At 39.8% G+C, this 27910-nt stretch overlaps 1 protein-coding gene across 7 annotated transcripts in view; it reads left to right on the top strand.

The window, feature by feature from the left end:
* The window catches only part of SLC4A4 (solute carrier family 4 member 4), a 351609-nt gene that overhangs the window by 53727 nt on the left and 269972 nt on the right, over positions 1–27910 (top strand). For 5 of the 7 annotated variants that reach the window (XM_045881041.3, XM_045881040.3, XM_045881042.3 and 2 more), the window contains exon 3: positions 18087–18266. In XM_045881041.3, the coding sequence (XP_045736997.1) occupies positions 18087–18266 (180 nt within the window). Of the gene's footprint in view, positions 1–2730; positions 2825–18086; positions 18267–27910 lie in introns of all 7 variants that reach the window. The other 2 variants (XM_054508899.2, XM_064584559.1) reach the window with 2 other exon arrangements.

Raw genomic sequence — 27910 nt, forward strand, 5'->3', positions numbered from 1 at the left:
CTCATAAAGTTAAATGAAACTTGCAAGTGAACTGTGTCATATATTCTTCCTTTTAAAATCACCTGAGAGACAATTCATATGTGTTCTGGGAACTCTAGTCTGGTTGGTGCCATTTGGTAAACATTTAATGCTAATTCCAAAAACTTGGACCAGTGTAGGGGAGGGGTTGGAAGAAGGAAGGTGGGTATTGTGTGGTCCGGAGTGATTCTTCAACCAGACTGAACACCAGATCCTGGGCACGTGATGCCTTCTTGTACCTCCTGGAATAGTCGGCATAGTGTGGCCATGATGATGTTTCTCACGTTTGCTTACTAAGTTTCTTCTGACCGTGTAGTCCCCTCACCCCCCACTGCCCTCCTTCCCTCAGACTGAGAAGAATGCTCAGACTTCTCCTGAAGCGAGCCACTTGAAGGTCCATTTATGCTCTTGACTCTGACTAATAAGAATGTGATGCCTAAGTTTCTTAGGAAAAAGGAAACTACAGTATTTTCTTTCATATTGTTTTATGGGTTCCTTGCACTTTTACAACATGACTGTGGGAAAATGTCAAGTTAGTGGAGCAAAATAGTAAAACTTGTGTCTTTAAGATTATTGTGCCCCTGGTGTTAGGTCTCCATGGTGGTGACTCTGTCACTGTCCCAGTGTCAAAGAGGAGATAAGGATCTTCAAGTCATAGCATATGAATGTAAGAAATATTGTAGGATTGAGTGAATATATACTTTTGGGACAATTAAAGTAGAAATATCAGTGAGAAAGCTTGGGAATGAGATGTACTCTTTGTGTGTGTGTGTATGTGCATGTGTGTGTTTTCCTTGAGAATAATGTTCTAGCTAAGTTCACAGGAGCTGTAAATCATTTCTTGAGTTTGTAAGGTCTGTAGGATTGACAGCACTCTACTGTGATAGGGTATTGTACATGGGGTTCTTAAGACTTTGACTAACAAGTTTATTTCCTAAAGTACTTCCCTTGATTTTCAAGCACAAAATTAAAATAACAATGTAATGAATAGCAGACAAATCTGTAGTCGAGTTTCTTTAAGAAAAAACAAAAAGACAACAAAATATGGTAGAAACATCTGTAAAATTGTTTGGCTTTGTGACGATTAAACTTGCCACATGGATATTGTGTATTTTTGTATTCTGATAAGACTTCTGTTCTAAGATTATCTTTCATGTTGATTGGAAACGGAGCTGATGACACTTCTTTCGAGGCATGTTTAGCTAGTTGCCTGTTCCTGCATTTTAAGACCCTATAGGGTGGTTGCTTTGGTGTCATTATTTGGTGGAGAATGTCCAACAGTGCAGGCTCTTCTACAGTACAAGTCTTTTTTTTTTTTTTTTAAGACAGAAAGCATGAGCAGGGGGAGGGGCAGAGGGAGAGCAGATCTCAAGCAGACTGCACGCTGAGCATGGAGCTGGACGTGGGGATCCATCTCAGGACCCTGAGATCATGACCTCCACCAAAATCAAGAGCCAGTCATGTAACCACCTGAGCCACTCAGGCGCCCCTTCGGTACAGGTCTTGAAACTACAGTTATAGGGACTATTTATTTCTAATTTAGTGCCCTCTTAGTTGACCCTCCCATTTTTCTCACCTGGCTTTATCTGGTGGAGGTGGATCACTTAGATTTTATAGTAACTCCAGGTGAAGTATCAAGAAGTTGAAATGGAAGGTTTATGGCTTAGTCATGGTCTCAGTGGTTGAGAATGAAAACTGTCAAGACCTCTAATAAGGATTCATAGTTTGAGCGGGAATGTTTTCCACAAGGACGTGTGTCCCTCTCATATTTTTAACTGCATAAAGAAGGGTGTATTTAGAGGAAAGCAAATCATTATCTTGTTCTGAAGTAGTTGAGTTTCTGGTACATTTATGGCAGAAGTAAATGCTCCGCTTTTAAGGATCAGAATCCAAAGGGCAAGGAGCTGGAACACCTTTCATTTATATTATCAAATGTTTCCTTTTATCCAAGTAATTTCTCTTGCTTCTAGGATAAACATGGTTGAAGTATAATGCAGCACACTTGGCAAAAGAAAACTTAAAATTTTGTTTTTTGAAATAATTTGCACAAATAAGATATACTCCTGATAAGTGATTATGAGTGTGACTAAGGTCCAGTAGTAGCTGTAGTTACTTTGGAATGTTCATGCTCTTAAAATTCTTCTTAGGGTCCCTTAATTTGTGATAATCAGATTCAGCTCAGCCTGAAGGTGAGGAGAGCTAGATGCTCTCACACGGTTCCTTCTGCTGTAGTTCTCTGAAGGGGAGAGACTGAGACTTCCAACCACGCCCTCAGTTCACCTGGTTCAACTTTACTCTCAGTGGGTGGCATGATGCTTAATCTGTGGTCTAAAAACTCAATAGAAGGCCATCATCTGCAAAGCTCACTAAGAATAGAGTGAGTCAGAAGAGGAGTCATCTTCTGTTTAAATAATGAATTTATGTGGGATATATTTAAAGACCTAAACCTCATTTTCACATAATTTCCTTCATGTGCATTTGTGTTAATGATTTAAAGAGATCCTCTTTAAAAAAGGCAACCAAGTGCCAATTTTAATCTTTAAAATAAAGAGAAGCTTTTATATCTGTTCTTTCATTGGTTATATTATATCAATGTATATGTATATGTGTATAGTTTAATAAAGTTAACATTTTAGTCACAGAGGGGTTATTGTGGATAAACAAATTTAAAAATTTCAAAGTTTCAGATACTCATACTTGTTTCTATACCAGAAGACTCCAGCTCCAGACCAGGCACTTCCACAGGATTGGTCTGTAGATGAGAAATTTGACATTATCAGAATGACCCAGAAATGCTGGCCATGAGGTATTACACAAAATTTTCATTTCAAACGCACTTGGGGGAAATTGCCAAATTTTATTGGGTGAACCAAGGTTGAGATCGGAAGAAAGTCTCATGTAGCTTTTTCCAAACAGGAAATCCTATGGATGTTTTATCCTTAAAAAAGCTAGCCAAGATTTTGGATCTGTATGATATAAACAGATTACTTAATATTCTCATATTTCGCAATAGGGGAAAAGAGCAAACTCCACCTTATCCTTTGAGATAAGGCCTTGGCTCTGCAGAGCTAGGTAACTTCCCAGCAAGCCTTGGCAACTCTGACTTTGTGAGGAGGGGCCTTTTCTGAACATTAGTCTAACCAGCAACTCAGGAAGCATAAAATACAGCAAGACAATATTGGCTGAATGAAACGTATCTCCGTTTCTGAAGTGTGATCAGTGCTCTCAAAGCTATTATGATAGATTGTGGTAGTTTTCCTCTTCCATTGAAAACTGAGTCCAGAAGGAAGTGTGCTCCCATCTGTCCAAATGGAAGAATAATTTTACAAATTCCCATGTCTACTGATGGACTTTAAGAGTGAGAATTGTTAAAAATCCGTGGAATTTATGGGAGGATTATTTTTAGGGAAATAAAAGTAAAAAAGTAGAGCAGGGTCTGGAACAGAGTAGATGTTTACTAAATATTTGTTAAAAGGAAGAATGGAATACACAAATATATAACATAAACTAAGTAAAGTATATGCAGAATTACCTTATATAATCCTCTAAAGTCTTTGTTTAAAGTTTTAGTCAGAAATTTGGTTCCCGTAGTACTCTTAATCACATGAGACAACATAGCCTCTAAAAATCCTGTCCTTGCTATTACTGCTATTTGATTTTGCAGTGATCATTGACATATTTTTGTTGTTTATATATATATCTATATTGATAAGTAAAAGAGGCCCCTAAAACATGTCTGTGTTATTCTCTTTCCTCCTCCTCTCTTGAAGACAGAGACTAAACTAATGGTGACGTTTGTCTTTTTGGAGGTCAGGATCTCAACATTTTACCGACATGAAATCATAATGACTTAACCCTATTTTTCACTAGAGGATATCATGATGACGTATTTATGTGTATTGGAGGAGGTAATATTCTAAAGAGAAAGTGGGGCCGGGTGGACATTTGTTAATAATTACGATGGTAAAAAGTGTAATTGCCAAGAAGGAGTGAATGAAAACCTATCAGATGGGAAGGGAGGGGTCAAGTTGGAGCTGAGGCTATTCTGAGCGCTGGCTGTAAGTGTCCGGTTGCATTTTGCTGACCTCTTCTCTGCTGTTCGCTTGGATGGCTCAGAAACTGTGTGTACAGAGGAAACACTCAGGCAAATATTGCTGAAGGAAAAACCTTCTTGAAAGAAACCTGTACCCACCCATTGGAGAGCTTTAAAGAAATGTGGTGAGGTGTGTAAGGGTTGATATTTGAACAGCAATGTGGGTTTCCCAGAGCAGGTTGTGCCCATACAGATATTTCTCAGCCCTGCTGCTTTCTCATCATGGCCTCAGCTGAAAGCCCACCAGAGTCCCTCAAGCAGGCAACACTTAGCTCAGAAGCTATTTGACACCTGCTGCGTCAGTGAAGTTAAATATTTGCATATAGATTTCTTTAATTTCAAGGGACTTGATGGTATTTCCATGGGTTTTGAAACTGGAATCAGCCATTCCTTCCCAGAGTTTTCCAGCTGTAGAGAATTCGCCAAGTAGTACAGTATGGGCTAAAGCCCTCTTGAAGACACTTTCTGTCCTAGATGTCTACATTTTTTTTCCACAGTAAACCATAAGAAATTGAACTTGGTAGTTGGGTTGTGTTTTGGAAGGATCCAGAAATTCTGAAATAATATACTTGCAGCAATTTTGTCTGTAGGTCGAGTTTCTTTTTAGAAGCTTTTTATCTGGTCATATTTTTGAAACATATTGTTTGATCCTTATTTTGGGGACATATTGTTTGATATATATTTTTTTATTATCTCATTTTTAAAATTAAAACAGTTGTTAAAGTTGTTAAAGCTGAGTGGCTAAGCATCAGTTTGGGAATATAAGTTTTAAAACTTTTGTCTCATCGATTGTGGAATCATTGCATAAGTGAAGGGAGCAAATTGCAGTTTGGATTTTGAGTTTCTCACTCTGGAAAATGGGACTAATAGAACGTGCCATTTCCCATAGAACTGTTTTTGATCATTACTGGTAACGATGTTGCTGCTGTACCTGGCATTGGGAATAGGGGTGCTTTACACTGCACCACTTTCTATACTTTTTCTTTCTGGTTGATACAATTTCGCCATAATTTTCAAGGATTATCATTCCAAAAATTCTAACTGGCCTAAATGTTGTTTATTTGCTTAGTTCATTTTACCAACATCTATCCTTTGCCTTCCTAACCACACTTACCTTTTGCTTCTTGTATTGGAGAGGGCAAGCAGAATGGTCAAGTGAAGTTTCCCAAGGCCTGCTGTCTATTTCTCTTTGGACTTGTTATGGTTCCCTTTACGCTCTGGGTGTGAGATCTGATTTTCATGGTTAGACTACTCTGATACATATTGCCCCTAATTTGTAAAATTGTCTTCTTTTCCAAGAAGAGGCATATTAACTCTAATTGTATACAGGTTATAATATGAGCATGTGCCCATTGGCTAATGAAGCCTGTAAAATTGCTTCTTCTGGAAAACAGATTTAAGTGCATGGTATTTTCCACCAATGAAGAGGATTCAGGGGTCATGATCGATCTCTCTATCTATCTATCTCGTGTATATAAACTATTTTCTATGAGGTGTATATATTCCTCCTCCCCACCCAGCCTGAACTAGAATAATTCTCTTCTTTATTGGTTATTATATAATTTAGGTGCCAATTAAATGAGATTATGCAATAGTATAGAAATAAACCTGAGCTAAATATTTCGCCATTTCTGTCATCAGAAGATTCAGAATCATTGGGGGAATTGAGAATTGGGTCTGATGAGAGAGTAAAACTAGGATAACGCTGACTAAAGCTCAGTTGAGGTGCTCTTGTTGCTGTGTGAGCTTCCTCGTGGGATTTTATTTTATTTTTTTTACATCTTATTTTACTTTCTCGGCTGATAGCATTTAGGGGCCTGAGGTGAGAACCTGCCATGACAGGAGCTTCCAGGAGGTTCCAAGCACTGTGCCCCTGAGGCTGCTGATTGCCAGGTGGGATGAGGTGAAGGAAGGGAGGGTGGTGAGTGACATGCGTTGAATCAGCAGTATATGTGCCTTAAATAACTCCCTTCTCTGAATAGCTGCAAAAGCTTTTAAATCTTGTTAATTTTTACCTTTCCAGGGAGTTAGAATTAGAAGGCAGTGCTGTATCCAGTGTGTTCACCTTTCTTTATTCTCCGCTGACTTTGAGAGGAGAATAGACCCTACTTAAGCCTCTTGAGACATTATTTTACTGACTCTTTTCATGGTGGAGTTCTCAGTAACTTTTAGCAGGCCAAAGCTTCTGGAAAAAAAGTAGGTTTTGGATTTTAGTAATATTGGCCAACATATCAGCTTTAGAGGGCCAGAACTGCACATTTGTCGTTTAGTTAAATCACCACCCCACCTCCAGCTGATTATTCAGTTTTCAACAACTAATTCTATCCCTACTGAAGAAATAGAGAAAATGTCTTGGATGTAGAATGAAAGCTCATAACTGAAGCCAATGGATACATGTACTTGGCAAATTAGATCAGTATCTGATTGTTCAGGTACTTTTATTCAGTCTGTGCTGTGGGTTAGAGAGCATAGCAGAGAACCAGGAGTCTTAGAACCTATTTCTATTTCTGGCTCTGCCCTGCCTTTGTGGGTGACATGAGGCCACTCATGCTTATGTGGTTACATTTCCTTTATGCAAAGTGCAGTTAGTAATCTATCTTATCTAGCTACCAGAGATGCTCTGAGGATTCTTGGGTGATACCTGAAAAATACTTCGATATTGGCATTAAGCCGTTGACAAATTACTTAATTTCTCAATATCACTTTGTTCTACAAAGAAATAGCATTTGTGCCTCCCTATCTTCTAGTTTTGCTAGGAGTGTAAGTAAACTAATTTGAAATCCCCAGGATGAACCCTATAAATTTAAGGTACCATCTCCCTTGGACATGTTCCCTGCCTTTAATTTATTACCAGGGGATGCCACTCTCTTGCAGTGGTTGCTGTGATTGCAGGATGCTAATACTGATACCTGGTAATCAACAAATTAGTTGATTAGTATCTCTGTTAACTCTTCTTACTAACTAACTGACGCATGGTGCTTTTTTTTTTGCTTTAAGCTTCTCAAAATGTTAAGAACAGTTGCAGATATGAACTCTAATATGTTGCTTTTCCAGGCCCTCATGTAACATATTCTAATTAAGGCCACAATTAATGTTCAGTAAATAAGCCAGTCATTATCTAAGGACAAGGTTGGTTGATACGATAATTTAGAGAGTGTATCATGTACGTGAGTGAGTGTATGTGGGAAACAGAGGTATATATTTCCCATAGAGTGACATTAAGTTGAACCCTAAAGGATGAAAGGATAATGGGAGCATCACGGGCAGGCATGTGTGAAGACCCAAAGTATTTGAGAAGTGGAAATGAGAATGATATGGTTGGACCATGTGAAGAAGGCGAAGTGGCCTGGGGTGGATAGGGCCCAGTTAATTCATGGCCTTTTATGCTATGCTAAAGATTTAGGATTGTATTGAGTGTGCACTGGGGAGCCATTGCAGAAGGGTTTTAAGCAGGAAAGTGACCAGACAAAATTTGCATTTTATTTATTTTATTTTTTTATTTTTTAAAGATTTTATTTATTTATTTGACAGAGAGAGACACAGCGAGAGAGGGAACACAAGCAGGGGGAGCGGGAGAGGGAGAAGCGGGCTTCCCGCTGAGTGGGGAGCCTGATGCGGGGCTCGATCCCAGGACCCTGGGATCATGACCTGAGCCGAAGGCAGACATTTAACTGACTGAGCCACCCAGGTGCCCCAAAATTTGCATTTTAAAGAAGATCCCTTTGGCTGATACATGGAGAAAGCATTTCAGGAGGACAAAGATAAAAGTGGGGAGACTGTTGCTAGGATTTGACTGAGAGACGATTTTGGGTTAGGCTAGGGACAAAAGAGGTGGAGACAAATGGATTGAATTGCCAGAAACTGCTGATGGACAGAAGGAGGCATGGAAGTGATTACTTCTGGGTTTCTGCTATGGGCAATTTAGGAAATTCCTGTGCCATTTTGTGGAGGTTTGAGGTCTGTACCCTCTGGAGGCAGAAAGGACCTTGGAAAGAGAGATGGATAAGAACTGGAAGAAGCACCTGGAAGAACAGAAAGTGGGAAGAACTAAGAGGAGGAGAATGAAAGGTGTTGGAAGAGCTTATGAAAAGGCCAGAGGAAGAAGAAAACAGCCTGGCTGGCCTCACCTATTCATAAGCTCTTCATTTTTGGGATGAGCACTGCCCTGAGAAAGTCTGGGTCCTTTTCCTTGTTATTCTAGTTCCTGTCAGTGTCGCCACAGCAAATCACTTTAACCTCTCCAGGCTCCTCCGTTCGTCTGTAAGGTGAGAACGTTGAGCTGTATTTTCTCTAAGATCCTTTTTAGCTCTAAAAATTCTATAACCATTCTAAATATCTTAATTGGTTACGTGTAATGGAGTACATAGAGGGAAAGACTAAAAGTTTGTTTACTGTTTCTCCAAGTGATCAGTGGGGATTAGTGGAGGACAGATGTCATAGCCAGAACATCTTCATATTTGGGGCAGTTTATGGAACTAAGGGTTGGTTGTGGATTTGAACTTGTCATTCTAGGGGTGCCTGGGTGATGCTGTCAGTTGGGTGTCCGACTCTTGGTTTGGGCTCAGGTCATGATGTCAGGGTCATGAGATCAAGCCCCCCCGCCCCCGGGCCCCCAGTCGGGCTCTGCACTCAGCAGGGAGTCTGCTAGAGATGCTTTCCCTCTGCCCTTTCCCCAACATGTGCTCGCGTGTGCTCTTTCTCTCTCTCAAATAAATAAATAAATCTTTAAACTTGTCATTCTATGATTGTAAGAGAGAAACATTCTCAGAGAATTCCTGAGGCCTTTTTTCCTTCTAGGTAATTACTAACTTGAAAGGACTAATCTTTTTTTTTTTGCCGTGTTTTGCATTTTGCTGTGTTTTGCAGACAGTGAAAGATGGGCGGGATGGTGGTGGTGGGCTGGCACCGTGGTAGTGGGAAAGTGGTAACGGAAACCTTACATATCCAGGAGCACCAAGAATCCCTGTCTTTACATTATTAACAGGCTATTTGGCTTCGGTTGACTCGCTGGTAAATGAAGAGGTTGAACCATGTAATGTTGAAGGTCATTTCAGCTCTGAAAGTGTGACTATGTGCTGCTGTGTCAGTGAATGTTGTCCTCTTTTCTGGGCATGTGGAAAACCATAGCCATGGGGATTCTGGGGTTGGACTTATTTAGGCTAATGCAAGTCTCTCAGAGCACTTTCCCTAGTTCTTGGTCATTGTTTTAGTCCTGTGGCATTATCCGTATGTCATTTACCCATGTGTAGGTATGTGAGAGCAAGGAATTATCTGAACGAATATTAAATATTTGATACCTGATTAGCCGTGAGTGTATTAACTATATGGTGGATTATCTGTCTATAGCAACTAAAGACTGTTCTTCCTATTGTCCAGCCAGGGCGTAGGCCGGTGCTAAAAGGGAAGCCATAATAGTTGGAGAGGGACAATGTGGGTAGGATGAGAGTGTGAATGTGTGCATTTATGTGTCTCTCTCAGCTGCCTCTCTGGCTGCAATCGCAAATCCAGTTATCAGTGACCATTGGATTAGCCATTGTTTTCTCTTTTCCAAACCTGCTTCCCATTCAGTTGTGCAAATGGTGATCACAAGAGAAATAATTGAAACTGTCAGTTCTCAGTGTTTGGATCACAGGTGGATTTTGTTTGACAGCATGTGTAGTGCACATTAAAATTCATCAGGTCTTTTTGGGTTCTGGGGTATCAGGATGAGTGGGGGGGTCACCTCTTCCTGTTGGGTGGTTCTTCCTCACTCTTAGCACTGCCCTGCCTGGCGCTGGCCTTCCCAGGTCTTTTGCTTGCAATCTACTTTGCTCAGTTAAGTCAAAGGACAAGAGCTCCTGGGGGTTGGCACTTATTGCGTGAAGGCTCTGGGTGAAACTCTACCCAGAGCAGGGTGGAGATTGCCAGGCATGTGTTTCTGGGCAGGGTGAGGGAAGATTGAGGTTATGGAAGGTGTTGCCTCTGTTGAACGTTTAAACCCTGTATAATGACTAAAGCAGCCCACTGAGGGGCAAATTAGACTTGGTCTAAAGTTGGTTCTTCTGTCCTCACAAGTGCCTTTGCTAGAGAGTGGAAGGGGTTCACAAGTTGTTATACGGGCTCGAGGGTGGTGGGAATAAGGAGCAATCGTGCTCTGTATTTCCCCCCTGGAAAGGGTAGGGAGAAGGAGGATCAACACTTGTGTGGCATCTTTATGTACCATACATGGTGGGAGACGCTTTATTGACATGGCTTGATTTGGACTGTCCATAAATTTGATCTCTCTCTCTCTCTCTCTATGCATCTCCCTATGTATGGAGACTATGCCGATCTCTCTCTATATCTGTATATACCTATATCTAGTAGATAGAAATATAGAGATAGATATACATATAGATTATATTTTATGTCTACAGATGAATAGAAAAGAGATTTTGCTAGAGCAAAGTTAAAATTACTTTGGAGAGTCAACTTTTTAGAGATTGTGCAGCACTTCAGGAACTGCACTTTATGAAAAATAAGATGACTTCTAGTCCTGTTCATTCCTTAAGGTAGGTTTCAGTACTACCTTTAAATGGTTGTTTTAGCCTAGATGTTTTCAAATAATTGATGACCACTGAACATATAAAGTTATATTTCTTTACAAATATTCACTAATTCAAACTTTTTATCGTGCTGGTCAGTTTTTTGCCTCTTATTAGCTATCAGTAATGGTAACTATAATGGAATCTTAACCTCAGTGTGTGGTCTTCGAGTCCTCCTCTGTACCTAAAGACTATAATTAGAACTTTGCTAGAAATGAGTACTTAAAAGACAGGGGAAAAAGTTTACTGAGCTAAAGGACAGGAGGCTAGCTGAATAACCATAAGCTTGACTCCCTTTCAAGACGTTTTTCCTGTAGCTGTTTGTTTCTGCCTAGAGATTGTTACCATTATCATCATCATCAAATATTAAATATTAAAAGCACTGTACTTAGTAAACAACAGATAACAAACTGAGATTTCTTATCAGTCTTGCTTGGGGAACCTCAGGTTGCCTTAAGGATTTCTTTGAGGCTTTCAGTGGACAAAATTCCCATGCAGTTCAGTGGGAAGAAAAGTATTTTCCTGTTTTTCATCACTTGGACTGTTTATTTGCTTGCATGCCTAATCTGAAGCGTAATTGGTAGCATTAATATTAAAAGAGATTACTCATCAACATTCAAAATTATTTATAAATAAATTACATAAGTAATATATAACTTTCTATTAATATGCATATGCATTTTTTTTTTTTTTCTATGTGAAAAGTGACCCCTGTCCAAAATGCAAAAAGAGAAATCAGGCCTTGCTTGTGTAGTGGTTTATGTTTGAAATGCGGGCCCTCCTGCAAACATTTCTTCAAGGTCTGACTTTCTCCCTGTTAACTGCAAAATTATACCATGCCCTTTGGAGGGGGTTTTCTTTTCATGAGCTGATATTTATGCCCCAGTAAATTACAGCAGTGTTACTTGGATTATATCTTATTAGAGCTTGCTTATGGACACTCTTAGGTGTTGGTGAATAATAAGCTAACAAATTATTTGTATTTCATTTATTAAAGTATTTCAGATTATATGTACTGATCTATTTCTTCTTTTTTTAAAGAACATGTAACAACTTTATTCTTCCAAGATTTTATTTAAATTCAAGTTAGTTAACATACAGTGTAGTATTGGTTTTAGGAGTAGAATTTAGCGATTCATCACTTACATATAACACCCAGTGCTCATCCTGACAAGTGCCTTCCTTAATGCCCAACATTTATTTAGCCCATCCTGTGCCCGCCCCACCCCCCCGCCTTCCTCCCTCCAGCAAAGCGTCAAACCCACAGCCTCTGTGGCATCTGGACTTGATACTATGAGTCTGTTTAAGGTTCTTGTTTTTGTACTTCTAAAAAATCTTTGACATTTGTTTTGGTTTAAGAAGTAAAGTCTGTAGCATCTTTTTATAATCTGTCACTCATCCAGCTGCTCTGCCTCCTCTTCTCCATTTTTTCATAATTAAAATAGAAATAATAAATACCTCTTAATTTTGCTTCCCTCCCTTACATCCCTCTTGGCAATAGATACAACATGTTTTAGGCATGTTGGCATAAAATCAGCTTACTTTAGCTAAGTCAGGGAAGGCAGTATTTGACTTATATTTTGGGAATATTGCTGATTAGTTCTAGAAGGGTTATATAAAGTGTCAAGCATTGTGGAATCTTTGAACTGGAAAAATACAGAAATTCAGGTGATTATAGGAGGAGAAACCATGTGGATAAAAATCAAATTTGGAACATCCCTCAGTGTTTATTTATTTATTTATTTTTAAAGATTTTATTTATTTATTTGAGAGAGAGAATGAGATAGAGAGAGCATGAGAGGGGAGATGGCCAGAGGGAGAAGCAGATTCCCTGCTGAGCAGAGAGCCCGAGGCGGGACTCCATCCCGGGACTCCAGGATCATGACCTGAGCCGAAGGCAGTCGCTTAACCAAGTGAGCCACCCAGGTGCCCCATCCCTCAGTGTTTAATTAGAGATGTGTGTAAGAGGATGGGGATGGCAAAGATTTTACCTGTCCTCTGGTGATCCTTTAGATTGATCTAAATCTATAGGTCTAAATCTTTGCCTGGAAATCTCCCCTCCCCCACAGCCACACTCAGCCATCCCCAACCTCTTCCCTCAGTACTGACATCTCAGCTTTTTAAAAATATTTATATACTGTCTTATTCCAAAAATGGCTTAGTGTGAAGGGAAAATAATAGTTGAGAAGCTGAAGCGTGAGGTTAGTGTATAAATGCATGTCACAAAACTCTGCCTACCCGCTGTTGGTTGGCCTGAGATTTGTCTCTTTATTTCTAGCAGCCAACACAAAGAAGGAAGTATAATCAGTTATAAGACTGAAAGTATCAATACTGTATCCTGTATAGTATAAGTGACCACCCCCCAAACACACACACAAGAGAAAGCCAAACTGACAAACCACTGCTAAAGCAGTGATGAAGCACTCACTCTTCTTGTACTGACACTTGAGACCCATTTCTCCTCTGGGACTTAATGAGTTAGCTGGTGATGGTATCCGTGAGTCCCCTGAACCTTGGTTTCTTTGCCTGTACAATTAGGATAATAGTATCTAATTTGTACAGTAGTGATGATTGCATGAGGTAATAGATATAAGAGACCTAGCCAGAACCTGGCACATTTGTAAGTATCCAACAAATTGTTGCTATCATCTGTATGTACAGGAAGCACAGTAATATGTTTCCTAAAGGAGCTAATAGATCGATCTTGCATATAGAGGCATATGGTGTTTAACTACCCAGTCCTTTATAGAATTTTGAGTTTGGCTGGTGTAAAACCCTCTTTTGGTTTGATGGGTTTAATTCTACAAAATTCTAAATCATCCTTGGTGGTGTCTGTGAAAGCCTCTTTAACTCGAATGAATACAGAGATACTAAGTGTAAGAGTTCTCTGTTGGTCTGAAAATATGATCACAACTACCAATGACATGAATTTAGAAATATCTCAGGAATTGGAAGAATTGGACATGATAGCATCGCAGTACTTCTGCTTTCAGCTGAGGTGGAGCAGGTGAGGATGGGAAGATGTAAGCATCACCTAGTGATAATTTCTGACATTCAGAGATAACTAGGAAAGCCATGTTTTCTTCCCAGTAGTACTGGCTGTGGGATGGAGTATGAGAAATTCCCGAGACATTTTAGAGTTTGTTGGGAACTTACCCCATCTGTCAGAGAAAGGCATGCAGGGTATTTATTTGAGCACATGATACTGAGGCCACTGCCAAATCAAGGACTGAATGCCCTTTGACTCACACCTAAATGAACACCGTCAAATGTAGATTCCAGTAGTTTTACTGTATACAAATTTTAGTAGCAAAAATGCAAGCTTTATTTTAATAATATTTAATGCAATCACCTTAAATTTTTTTCTGCTTGAGTGTAGTTGAAACAATCACCAGAATTTTCTTATGAATTATAGCTATTTAAAAAAAATTATTGCTTCTCCTTAGGAAGTTTTTGGTGAAATTTTGGAAGCAGTTTTTGGTGACATTTCTAGCAGAGAGGCTTTATTTGGTCATATATATATAAATATTATATATATATATATCTCTCAAATATATATATATATTTTTAGTCTAAAATTCTTTTACAAGTTAAGCGGGTAACTGTCCCTGATTCTTTTAGCATCTACGGTTTTGTAGACTCTTGCTGGATTGGAAAACTTGTCTGTCAAGTTTCTCATTTTTTATTTTATATGTAAAATAATACTACACCCTCAACTTTTTATAGATTACCTAAGTGCTTGCTGTCATTTTTATGAGTTGCAATTTTAAAAATAGCCATCAATCTTCATGACATATCTCTGAGACAGGTTAAGATATTTTATTGAAAATAAATACTGCAATCCACCTAGGAGAGTCTTATCAACAATAGTGTATTTTCATCAGTAATTCTGCTTCCTGAAGACAGGTATTCTGTGGGAGCAGCAAGAAAGAATCTTCCATTTGAGCTCATTTTACTTTTGGTGTTTTTGTTACTTGGCATGTACAGTTTATGAAATATTTGGTCATCACCTTGAGAAAGCATGCCTTCCCCTCACTCTCCAGAGTGAGGGGGTCTTGCTCTCCTCCCGTGGGCGAAGAAGCTGAAGTGGACTGTGACCGAGAGGTAACTGATGCAACACAAGCACCGTCCCTGAGTTCCTAAAGGTTTATTTAACCGCAGGACCATGCTCTTTCTCTTCTCCCTGAACCCAAGACAGAAAAGGAAAATTTAGTTACTGGAAATGTCTGAGAAGAAAAGGAGGATGCTTTTGAGTTTTGCCCAGTGTCATGATTTGCTTTGGCAGCTCTTGGAAAGCAGTATCTTCTTTACTCGGGGAATATTCTATTCTATTGTGCTGTAAGGATACCCACAAAAAAGGTCACAGCTATGTGGGTACCAGAGAATTGTAGCTTACCAGAGGCCATCACTGGGAGTATTAGGAGTGGTTGTATGGGATGGGGGTGGGGGCGGAAGGTGCACTGCTGCCCATGTGCAGGAGGGATCTTCTTGGATTGGTGGAAAAATTCTAAAGTTGATTAGGGTGATGGTTGCAGAACTCTGTAAATACACTAAAAATCTTTGAATTGTACCCTTAAAATGAGTGAATTTTATGCATGTAAATTATACTTCAATAAAGCTGATAAAAAAAAGTCTGAAATTTGGGGTGTCTTGCAAGGAACTGCAGTTCTGCTTAGTATCTGGGCTCCAGAGAGCATCATCATATCTGAAAGCTTCCCCATCTGTGTGAAAGTGTGTGAAAGTCCGTAAAGGGTGTGTGTTGGGGGGAGCACCTGAGGCAGGAGCTAGAGGAGATGGGGGTAAGCTGAATTTTCTTCATAAAGTGGTGGGGGAGTGGGTGGGGACTTGTGGGAAAGCATGTGATCATGGTGTGAATAAAACGGCACCATTTTTGTGGTGGTGTAACTCCAGTTAGGTCCCAGAATGTCAGGTATGTTCCTCTCCGTGGGCTTTGAAAGCTCACTCTCTGAATCACCCTCTTTGGTTAGGTTGACAACAACAACAGTTTATAGTCAGAAATCTTACCTTAAAATCCTATAGCCCATATGAACTATCTTTTAAGTGACTTATGAAAGACACTGTGGGTAAATACACTAAAAAAATCTTTCTGTGTAATATCAGTATGACTAATGTAGCTTCACTGACTTTTTTTTTTTTGCTTAGTTGCCATTATTTAATAAGATGTAGAAAATATTTAATGTGACAGGTTTTAAAATTTTCTAACTTCTTAATTCTTTTCATGATGTTTTCCTGATTCCTGAACGAAAGCGACCAAGCTCAGTGTTTGATTTACTCTAGAAATTGGTTGGCTTTGCTTACATATATTGTGTGACTCGAGATAAAGCTGCAGGACTCCCTCAGTAACTGGAGTACAGGAAACAATTGACACTGTTTCTTAATTCACATTGTTTTCGAGACATTTCCTACTTCCTAGGAGAATATAGCTTTCCCATGAGAACAGTTTGCTCGCAAATGGTTAGACACGATAAATTTCTCATTGGCACTCCTTCTGTGAGGAGAATTTCACTGTGCTTTGTAATAGTTGAGTTGGTGTGTGTGTGTCTGTGTGTGTTGGGGGGAGTTTCATACTTTATATAGATGCCTCCAACTTCATTCCAAATACCAGATTTTTTTTTTTTTTTTGGAATGCTAATCCATTCACTTAGGAATCTGCCTTCCTTAGTTGGAAGCTCTTTCCTAAAGGAGCATATAATTGTTTTAATCCTTCCAATTTAAGGGAACACCCCTGTGAGTGAGAGTGTTTTTAGATATGCCTGATGAGTTTTTGTCGAAAGTAACTCACAGCAGTTATATATTAGACATACTGCATGTATATGTATTGCATGATATTATCTGTGGCATTGTAAAGTGGTCATCAAGGACTAATTCTAGAATAGGTTAGGAAGTGGGAAAGGGAGATAATCTCATCTAATTTGCAGTTCAAAAAAAAAAAGTTTTCACATTACTTCTGAGAAGGTGGTTCCCACATTCTTTTTTTCCCCCCAATAATTAATTTTTTATTTGAATATAATTGCCACACGGTATTACATTAGTTTCAGGTGTACAACACAGTGATTCAGCATCTCTGTACAATGTGTGCTCACCACAAGTATAGCTGCCATCTGTCACCAAACCACACTATCATAATGTCTGACTGTATTCCCTATGTTATGCCTTTTATTCTCATGATTTATGTTTTTTTTACCTTTTTTAAAAAATTTAAATTCAGTTAATTAACATATAACATTATTTGTTTCAAGGGTACAGGTCTGTGACTCATCAGTCTTATATAATACCATCAGTGCTTATTACAACACATACCCTCCCCAGTGTCCGTCACCCAGCCACCCCATCCTCCACCCCCCTCCCCTCCAGCAACCCTCAGTTTGTTTCCTATGATTAAGAGTCTCCTATAGTTTCAGAAGTTATGCTGTATATAAAGTGAAAGTAAAAGTTTCCCAATTAAAAAAAAAATGTGGAACTTTGAGTTCCTTTCTCTTTTTTTCCTGTCTTATCAGATTTTGTAAAAATAATATCACTTGTCAGTTTTGCAGCTTCTTCCATCTAGAGAACTAAAAGCATTTCACAATCTTTTTTCCTCATGCCCTTCTCTTCAAGGCAATTTTTGCTGGGCTGCGTTTATTTTTATCATTGCAACAACCAGTTTTTAGAAACTTTTGGAAACGAAAAAAGAAAAATGAGAATGGCACTGTAACTGACATTCATTTTAGCTGTTTCCTAGTGTGAACATTTGAGTATTTCTAAAATCTTCTCTCCAAGTATGTCTTATTTTTTCTCAATTTGTCCCAGTTCTAAGTCTCTATTCTGCTGATTTGGTAAAAAAAAAAAAAAAAAAAAAGTTTTAATGCAAAAGCTTATCCCCAGCAGAATGACTTCTTGAACTTTGAGTTAGATCTTTATTTTTTGCTGCTCCCAGACCTCCTTTTTCAGCACGCTGTTCAGTTCAGTCACAGACTCAGGAAGGTTAGAACTGGAAAGGTCTCCAGGGATCACCCAATGTAAGCCTCTTGTTATACAAATGACGAGATTGAGACCCACAATGGTTAAGGGACCTGCTCAAGGTCAAATAGCTAATTGATGATGGAGGTAGGACCAGAATCAAGGATTCCTGATTTCTGGCTTGGTATTTTTTGGTTTCCCTAAACTTTTAAAAGGAGTCTATCTGAATAGAACTGGAGTACACCCTCGCAGGATCCTAGCACCAGCCAACAGATTGAATTACACTCTACCGAACTGAAAATTGGGAAGATATTTTATTTTTCCAGTTTATTTGTCAAATACAAAATGGTAGTGAATCCATAGACATTTTCTTCTGGCCTGAGGAGCTTGTGAAATTTATATGCAGCAGAAACTGTGCTTTGAAATGACTGATGATCTGTGTACCTTCTTAGGTCACCATACCATCTACATTGGGGTCCATGTGCCGAAGAGCTACAGGAGAAGGAGACGCCACAAGAGAAAGACAGGGCACAAAGAAAAGAAGGAGAAAGAAAGAATCTCTGAGAACTACTCTGATAAGTCAGATGTGGAAAATGCTGATGAATCTAGCAGCAGCATCCTGAAACCTCTCAGTGAGTACTCCCTGGGTGTTGCTGCTTTTCTCCGCCTCACTTCCACATCCTTGGGAAAGACACCTTTTAGGATCTTGTGACTAATGGGGAGGGGCACAATCATACTGGGATGGTCTCCTCTTAAAGGATAATGGCTGTGGGACTCCTTTCTTGTCCTAGCAGGTTGTTCTAGCAGGAGACCTGGTAAGATTCTGATAAGATCTGACAAAGCTTAGGCATGCTTGTGTAGTCTACATTTTGACTGGTGAAGTAGGGCAGAGTGTTATACATGGTATTTAACTACAGTAATCAATAGTAATTGGAAGACTCAAAGAATTGCTTCGAAATAGGTTCTTTTAAGACAGTAGGTCAAGATGAGAACTATATATGCATATGACGTTGATAGGGTGATAGATGGCATTTAACCAGGTTTTAGACGAGGTTGATGATTTGAAAAGGAAGAGTGGAAAAGCATCCTGCGAGTCAGAGAAGAATGTAGAGTGATACAGTTCTTGAAATGTTGAACATATTAAATATCATATGGGATAGAAGTGTTATTGAGAACAGGGTAATGAGAGGTCAGAGAACAACACCCAAGGATTCAGTTGATAGGGTGGACTGTGTATTTGGGTGTATGCATATGTTGCTTTTGCTTCTCTTGATGTGGAGAATATTTGGCTATCCGGGGAGCTTTGTGGCTGAAGTGAGAACGAATATGTGAAGAAGGGAGAAGCAAAAGAAACACATGCCAATTTTGGGAGATTCCCCAACAGGAGCTATATAGTGACAGCTTTTCATGTTGGCAGAGCTCTGTACATTCTTCATCTTTTTGCTCCAGTTGCAGAAATATGGAACCTGCAATGAAATGCACTATGGGGGGCACCGATAAAGATCCGGCTCAGTCACTGCAGGTGATGAGAGGCCAGATTAGAATTAATGGCTCAGGAGTGTTGAAAAGTGAATTTAGAGTTAAATTAAAGAGGGTGTGAAGTGTAGTGATGTGAATCTGTGACTCTCGAATAGTCTCACCACTGAAACTGAGCAGGTGGCTTAGGAGCTAGGGAAGTACTATCCTAAGAGGAACAGTACCGATGGACCACCGGATTGGAGAGCAAAGGTTGGAGGAGAGCTTGGAGATAGACCACAAAATTAAAACTTAAAGATATTAGAATAAATGTAAGACAGGAAGGACCAAAGGGCAGGAGGAAAGAATTCTGTACTTTTCATGAGAATGTTGGGGAAAAGCCTTTCTGAAAGGAATCCTTCATATACTGACTAAAATAATGGGGTCTGTTTCAAGCAAAGTCCTTGAAATGCAGATAAAAAAGGTAATAGTTAATAGTCTGCAGGAAGAAAAGATTACACCCTTTTCCAAATAAATTACTACTGTTTATCTCTATTTGCTGTCTGTTTTGGCGAAGCCTGTGCCAGAACCAGAGGTCTCTCCCTGGGGGGTGTGTGTGTGTGTGTGTGTGTGTCTGTGTGTAGATCTCTTGCTCTCTCTCTCCCTCTGTCTCTGAGTCATCTCTCATTCTGCAGAGTATGAACGAGAGTGTATCGTCACTATAAATACTAAAAAGGTGAGAGATGCTCATCTAGATGAATGGGCCACGAGATTTTGAGATAATTATGTATCAGCTTTTTAGGAAGGGCAACAGAAACAATGCCAGTAACACTCAAGAGGTAAAAGGGAATGAACAGATCAGAAAGGTGCTGAGACTAAAAGTGCACCAACCACGGGGGGCCTATTGCTTTCTGTGGCAGTTGGGGACCAGCTTGCATGCAGCATGTAAAATAAACAAGGCAGTCCATTCTTTTTACCCTCTGAGGTCTGTTCCCTGGGGAGTACTGTATTGTGTTGTATACTCAGTTTCTGAAGGGGTCATATGGAGAGACTGTTGTTAAGGACCCAATTGTTCACTGATCATAAGAAAATTATTTGTAAATGTGCATTTTATAGTTATTTTCTTGCTAGTCAATAAGTTATGCTTGTAATATGCCTCAACATAATTGACTTGGGTTATCCGATTTTTTTTAAAGAGCATTGCTGATTTTATTATTTATTTATTTATTTTTTAGAGAGAGAGAGAGAGAGCACGTGCAGGGGAGGGGCAAAGAGAGAGTGAGAGAGAGAATCTCAAGCAGGCTCCACACCCAGCATGGAGCCCAGTTCCCCCAGGCTGAATCTCACGACCCTGAGATCATGACCTGAACCAAAATTAAGAGTTGGATGCTTAACCAGCTGAGCCACTCAGGCGCCCCAGTGGGTCATCCAATTTGATATGAAGGTCCTCTTAGAAATTTATATTTTCTTTACTGCTTATCACGGAGACTAAATGGATCGGTCGTTGGTTTATCTGGAGTGCTTATATGTGAAAGTCAGCCTTGTTGCACTCAGGTATAGAAAGGCATTTAACCCTAGGTTTTTGGGGAAGCTACAGGGCTCTGGCACCAACATGACAATAAAATTCTTATGGGAAAACTCACTGAAATATCTGCCTAGTATACCATTATTGTCTCTCAAGAACAGCTACACAGAGTTTCTGTTATTCTTGGGTCCAGGTGTTTGAGTTCCTTATGCGCATACAGGCATACCATGTCCCATAGATCAGATTCCTGCATGAGCCTGACATTGTATCAGGTGATGCTTGTAACTTCTGGAAAAACCCTGTATATAAATAGAGTAACTTGATGAGAGTCATCTCTGATTCTTTCCTTATTTCACCCTCATATATAATCCTTCAATGGCTTTCATTGGTTCTACTTCTAAAATATGTCTGAATCTGTCTCCTCCTTTTCAGTTTTGCTGCCACATTCTGGTCCAGGGAATCTCTTGCTTAGACAGTTGCAACAAGCTCCACTCTTCAAGTCTTTTCCCACCCAGAGGCAACAGTGATCATCATAAAGTGTAAATTGAGTTATGCCCTTCTTCTGCTGAAAATTTCCTGTTGTCCCTAGAATAAAATCTTGATTGGGCATCATGGCCCACAGTGTTTCACCAGTCCTGCTATGTGTCATTCTCGTCTCGCTCACTTAACTTCAGCCACACTGATTTTTCAGTTCCTTGGTGCCCAAACCCTTTCTGCTTCAGGGCCTTTGCACATGTAGTCCTGTCTTCCTGGAATGGTCACCCCGTTCTTGTCCTGGTTAGCTTTTCTTTCCCTTTATGTTGTGGCCTTTTTTTTTTTTTTTAAGATTTTATTTATTTATTTGTCAGAGGCGAAGAGAGAGAGCGAGCGAGTGAGCACAAACAGGGAGAGCAGCAGGCAGGAGAAGCAGACTCCCCACTGAGCGAGGAGCCCAATGAGGGACTGGATCCCAGGACTCTGGGATCATGACCTGAGTGGAAGGCAGACCCTTAACCGACTGAGCCACCCAGGTGTCCCATGTTCTAGCTTTCATATGTTGTGGAGACAGGCCTTTTCCTATTACTCTAACATAGGTTCTCCAGTGTCATTCTTTCTCAGCTCTTTCTTTCCTTCATACTATTTGCTTCAACTTGTGATTCTGTGAGCCTGCAGTTTTGTCTTATGCTGATGCTAGATTGTTAGCTCAGTGAGTGATAGAATCAGATTTCAAGTTCACTATGTTATTTCTGGCACTTAGCACAGTGCCTGGCACATAGGATGTGCCTAATAAATGCTTATTGAAGAGTAATTGAGTGAATGGATTACTACAGAGGAAGACACAAATGTTGCTTTTATTGGTCTGAGTATTTCACATTAATTGATAAAGATCTAGCTGATTTTCTTGTTTTTAATCCTTGCACATCATCTTTATATTTCCCTGCTCTGCCTTCTTCCCTTGCCACATAAAATCTGGTCCTAACTTTTAATTATTCCACTTTGGAAAGTGCCTCATTATTTTAACTATTGTTAAAGTGGTATTTTGGTTTGGGTAGATGACTCCCGAGTGTGTTGAGTTGCTTGTCGCCCACAGCTGATGGAAGAAATTCATCCACAGGGCACATGGATTCATCATGTACACTTAAAAATGCTTACTATTCCATGCAGAATTCAGGCAGCTCAGCTCCAGAAGCCGTATTAAAGAGGCACGGAATTGAATAATTAAGGGCATTTAGAAGAAGAAATAAGCCAAGTATCTTCCATTAGTTAGGCACATCAGGAAGATGACATAATTAACAGGTTCATTTGGCTCATAACAGAGGTGCTGCTTCCTTTCTTCCTGGCTCTCCTGTCAAGGCAGGGCTTCTAAAAAGTGAAGGCAGGTTTTGGTTCCCACACATCTGGAGCCTTAAGGAGGAGCTAGGGTTGTTCCTCCGAGCTTGGCGGCAGCTCTTACCCGGCTGCTCTTCCCGGTGTGGTGCCTGAACCGCCGGCCCAGCTGGGGCCACAGAGAAGGAAACACATGCAAGAAGGTGTGGTTCACTGAGCAATGCGGCGAGAGGCTGGGGAAGAAGAGTGAAATGGAAGAGCAAGCAGGAGGAGAGACAAGGGAATGAGGAGGTGGTGTGGAGTGGGTGGTGGAGAGAAAAGTTAGATTGTGCTCTTTCTTAAAAATAATCCTTTTTGCCTCCTCCACCATGCGCTTTTTTTTTTTTTAAGTTCGCAGCTGCCATCCTCTGAGGGTTGCCCAGAAAGTGGGTGGGAAGGTGGTCTTTGAGGAGAGAGGCCCTAGAAACACACCACAGCTTCCCACCACAGATGGTTTTGACCTCTGAACTTGTCATTTTGTTAGTGTCCTGGGATATTTGTGGGGGGAATCATAGGCTGCTTTGTGAGTGCCGAGACGCTGAAGGTGTGTAAAATGTTAGGAAACAGAGCGACACACAGAATATCCCGTTCAGCCTATTGGTCTGATGTGTATTATATTTCTTGACAAGCGGAGCATGCATCAATGCTTGGGGGTGCTAACTGCTTCTCACACGTATGACTTGCCTGTTGTAGAGTCATATTGCGAGGTATGTGCATATAGACACTCATTCAATCTTGTGGTATTCTTTTTTTAGCTCTTTGGATATGTACCAGAACTGATGGATTTATGCTAGCGAACATTGTTCTGTGAGCCGGGAACAATGGATGCCAGTTGGTGATCCAGTTATATTCAGGAAACTGAAACAGAGAAATGGGGAGCTGCTTTTGTTTGGTGCTTCCGGGTAAATGAACAGAGTACCTTTTCATAGGAGCCAAGATTATTTGGGGTTTTGTCATCTGACTTCCCGTTTTCCCAGTGCACACCCCTTTGCCCTCCCTCTACCTGACCTCATTCTTCTTAGTGCATTTCTATTTTTTCATGATTTTTAAATGTTTTCAGGCAAGACCCTTAAGTCTGAGGTCATAAAGTAAGATTTGTTTATTCTTGATATGCCATGTGCATATCCCCCAAATGAATGAGTATGGTAGGGGAGGAGAGGATCTTTGGAATGTGTGTGGAATGAGGTAGATGCTGTCCCTGTTAAGAAACAAAACACAACACAAAAGAACTATAGTGTCTCTTTCACCCTCTTCTCTATTTTTTTTTTTTTTTTATCTTATATAAGTAGGAGGAAGTACTTTTCTCTAGGTCTGAAACAAAGTCTTTTTATATTAAAAAAAAACAAAACGAAAACTTAGAGTTTGCCTTTTCAGAAGGGGCACTTGTAATGTAATTTTACCTGGAAGGCAGTGGTTAGGAGCACATATTTGAGCCAGACTGAGTTTGAATCCCAGCTGCTATCAGCAGTGCAACCTTGGCAAAGATACTTAACTTGTGTTCCAGTTTCCTCATGTGTGAAAAGGAGATAATCATAGAACTTAATTCATAGTGTTCTGAGTATTAAATGAGCAGTGCATCTGGTTAACAATGATGGTTAGCAATTATTATTTTGAGTTACTCTGAACAAGCTCATTTTTTTCCCTCTCCATTGCACACAGGTAACGCCAGAAGCTTCAGACTAAAACTTTGTAGAGATTAATATCCTATGAACGCTAATCAGTATCCTTTAAGCTCTTCTGGACTTTTCTACTACAAATTCCCGCTGGCTATCCCTTTGCTTTAGCTATCAGCTTGGCTCCTTGCTCTCAATGGCATCTTTGAGAGAACTAATCTAAATTTAGTTTTTAAACTTGCTAGTGGGTGTCACCTGGATGCTGACTGGTAGGTGAAAAGACCAATGAAACAAGACTCTCAAGGGGACAGAAGTGGTTCCTGTTGTGACTCTGCCTGCTGACTGTGTTCTTGATTTTGGTCAACAGTTGGAATTCCCACTTCTGGACCCCTGCAAGCAAGTGGGCTGTTTGCTCCTTCATGAGAAGGATCTCTTTCTGGCTCCTTGTGTTTCTCAGTGAAATTAATCTGGCGAAGGGCTGTTGGCTGGGACAGGTCAGCAACTTGAAGGCAGTGTTGTACAGAAAGGAAATATGTTTGGCATACTTGTGTTTTTGGTGGCACTGGGTTGGCTCAGCAATGTGTTTTGTGTGATACAAATAATTGCTGTTTATTCCTCTGTGATGTTGGTGAACACAGGAGGACTGTGTCACGGTGCTTTTGTCTTCTTTAGGCAGTTAACCGTATACATCTCTCAGGGAGCCTTGAATTTCTGAAATTCAGTCCTCCTGAAGTCACCTTGACGTGCCCTCCAAATGGCAGTTCTTACACTATGGAAGGGTGTCATTTCTGTTGCCTCTGACTGTTCTGTTACGAGTTACTCCATTTTATCATGCCATGAGATGTTATGAATAGTGTGTTTACGTGTGTCATGGGAGAGTTGATGTTGCTTCTATTTATAGTGACTCATGAGTTCAGGAGCCCTCAGAAGGTTCTATTGTGCTCCAGGTGCTGGGGTACTCTAGGCTAAAAGGAGGTTGTGACTTGGGGTGGAAAACAGGGGAAACCCCAGCAGGTGTGGAATTTAAGATGTGAAGTATACTTTAATGAAGTGAGTGGGGGTGTAAATGACTGTCTGCCATAGGCATTACCACTTCAGCTGAAGGCAGGACACATCCTGTGATTTGGGTTCAAGTTTATAAGACAGGAAGCTTGAGGGTGTGAGTGTATTTGTGAGTATGTGTGTGATTATTGGAATTGTGTGGAGTATTGGTAGGGATCTTTTTTTTTTTAATTCGAGTATGGTTTACATATCATGTTACATTAGTTTCAGGTGTACAACATAGTGATTCAACACCTGTATATGCCGTGCTGTGCTCAGCACAAGCGTAGCTACCATCTGTCACCATGCAACACTATTACGGTATCATTGACTGTATTCCCCAGTAGGGATCTTCTTGAAAGGGTATTCTGTTTAGGAAATTTCTCATATTGAAGGAAATCGTTCTTAAGGGACTATATGTGTCCTTGATACCAGGGATTTGATTCCAGACTTTATGAGTTTGAACTGTTGATGCAGAAGTAGTTGGGATGAGGGACCATTGGAGACCATGGGTATATTCTACAAATAAGTTCTCTGGAGTTCTTCCATGACTACAATCTGGAAGCAGGAATGTTGGGTTCTTTTAATAACTTTCCAGTGCAAGGGGAGTGTTACTTGATTTTTTTTTTTAATCACATTTTTATGAAGGTGTTGTGAGCATGGAGTCCCTACTATCCTGGTTGCCTATATAATAAAAATCTCAATTATCCTTGATTCTTTCCTATTCTTTTTCTTCCATAGCCAGCCACTCACTGAGTCCTGTTGGTTTTTCCTTCACAGCCTCTCATGTCTGCCCTTTCCTTTGAATTCCCAAGGCAACATCTTCTTATTTGGATTTTCAGCCTTCAGATTCTTATTTGAAATAGAAGGGACTTTTTTCAGACAAGGCTGCCAGACATTTTAAATTCACTTCCACCTAGTCTCTCTTTAATTAAACAAGCAAACAAGTAAACAAGCAAGCAAGCAAACAAGCAAAACTCTTCTAATGCGGCTCACTACTTAACGCAGGTCCCGAACTTGGGGTTCTTACACATTAAGAGTAAGCTGACAATGTAATGGGGTTTCCTCTGTTAATTTTAATATTTTAAGTTATTTAATGAAAATTATAGGTTTGCTCTGTTTCTTCAAGTCCTTAAAGACTACATTAGTACTAACTTATTACAACTTTCCCAGTTTCTGAGCCCCTGTGAGCTGCCCTGCATTACACGTTCTGGTATTTAGACTGGTAACGCTTCCCGTCCTCACTTACCTGTTTCGTTCAGGAGTGTGTCATCTCTCCCAACAGCGTCGTTAGAGCCTCAAGGGCAGGAGCAAGAGCTCATGCTTTTTTTGAGTCATTTTCTGAAAGAGTCTATCCTTTGCATTGGAGGCATAAATGAAATGTCCAGAAATTACCAATTAGTTTAAAGTATTCCAGCCTGTTGAGGAAATACAAACTGAAGAGGAAAGGTTATGTGATTATTCAGTATTAATGACTTACTTTAGTTAAAAAATGGTACCCCTCCAACCTAAATCTTACTGAAGTGTGATTAAAATAGAAATCACCAGTGTTGCACAATAGCGGGAGTTGAATGATGGTGAAATGGCAAGAGAGAAGACCAGAAAAAGTGATCTTGCTCATGTCATATAGTTCTATAACTTTGTTTTGCAGTGACCAATTAGCACATAAATAAAATAATTGTCTGTGTTTTCAAAACAGAAATAAAAGTGCTACCCTGCATGTACTTTTTCTCATGGGGAAATATTAAAATGTGTGAAAATACGCAGGTTAATGTAAGCATGCAAAATATAATTTAAGATGACATTTCTCTAAAGAACCATATAGCATGTTGAGTTGGAATAAGCCTGCCTCTGCTTATGACTATTCATTTCGGATTCGTATTCCACTGTGGTGAGTGAGGATAGTATATAAAAGAGGCTACTTTAGGATAGTGAGATTTGTTAATTACTGAGTGTGTCATCAAGGCTGTTTGTGGACTGTCTCACATAGAGAATCTTAGGCGTTGTTTATTTATGTGTATTATGGATAAACAGATTAATCCATGTTGCTGCAGAGATGAACTTAGATGACCTTTGTATCTCCTCCTCAGAAGTATGGTTTAGTGATTTTGAAACAAGAACATCCCTGAAACTTTTTATTCTGTTGCTGCATGCCAGTTAAGCAGAATTCCATTAAAAAAAAAAAAAGCAGGATGCACTTGCTCCCTTACTTAAAGCCACTACTGGTAGAAGTGTTACTGGGCTACAGCACTGTGTATTAAAATTATTTTTTGTCAGTTATCAAAATTTTACCAGAAAGGCCACAAAAGAAAGCAATTATATTTAATTGCTTCTGCTTCATTTATGAGGCTTTGGGAAGGGATAATTTAGGTGTAATGGAAAATGTGACTTCTGAAGGCAAATTTACAATAAACATGTGGGCCATATATAGCTAGCTGTGTTTGCTTAAAACTAAAGTTGTTTTCAGTAGAAAATAGGCTGATTTCTGTTGCCAAGGCATGGGAATAGCAATTCCTATAACTAGAAATTCACTGCAGGTTCACCCAATACCCAGAACACATGCGTGAGCAACTATAAAATCTTAAGTCAATTTTTGGTCTAACTCTTACTTTGTTACTTCTTGTGAAACTGCCGAGAGCCCCAAACAAAAACCAAGGAAACAAACAAGTAAAAAATTTCAAAAAGGCTTTTGGATTATTATGTATTGATGGCCACACCCAAAAACAGTGAACATTCTCCCTTGTTACTCCAATTCTTAAATATAGATTTTGAGCAAAAGATACTCTAGTTTAAGAAG

Source organism: Mirounga angustirostris, unplaced genomic scaffold (assembly GCF_029215605.1).
Source record: "Mirounga angustirostris isolate CCGP_5_RB_7025 unplaced genomic scaffold, mMirAng1.0.hap1 SCAF_2, whole genome shotgun sequence".
NCBI lineage: Eukaryota > Metazoa > Chordata > Mammalia > Carnivora > Phocidae > Mirounga > Mirounga angustirostris.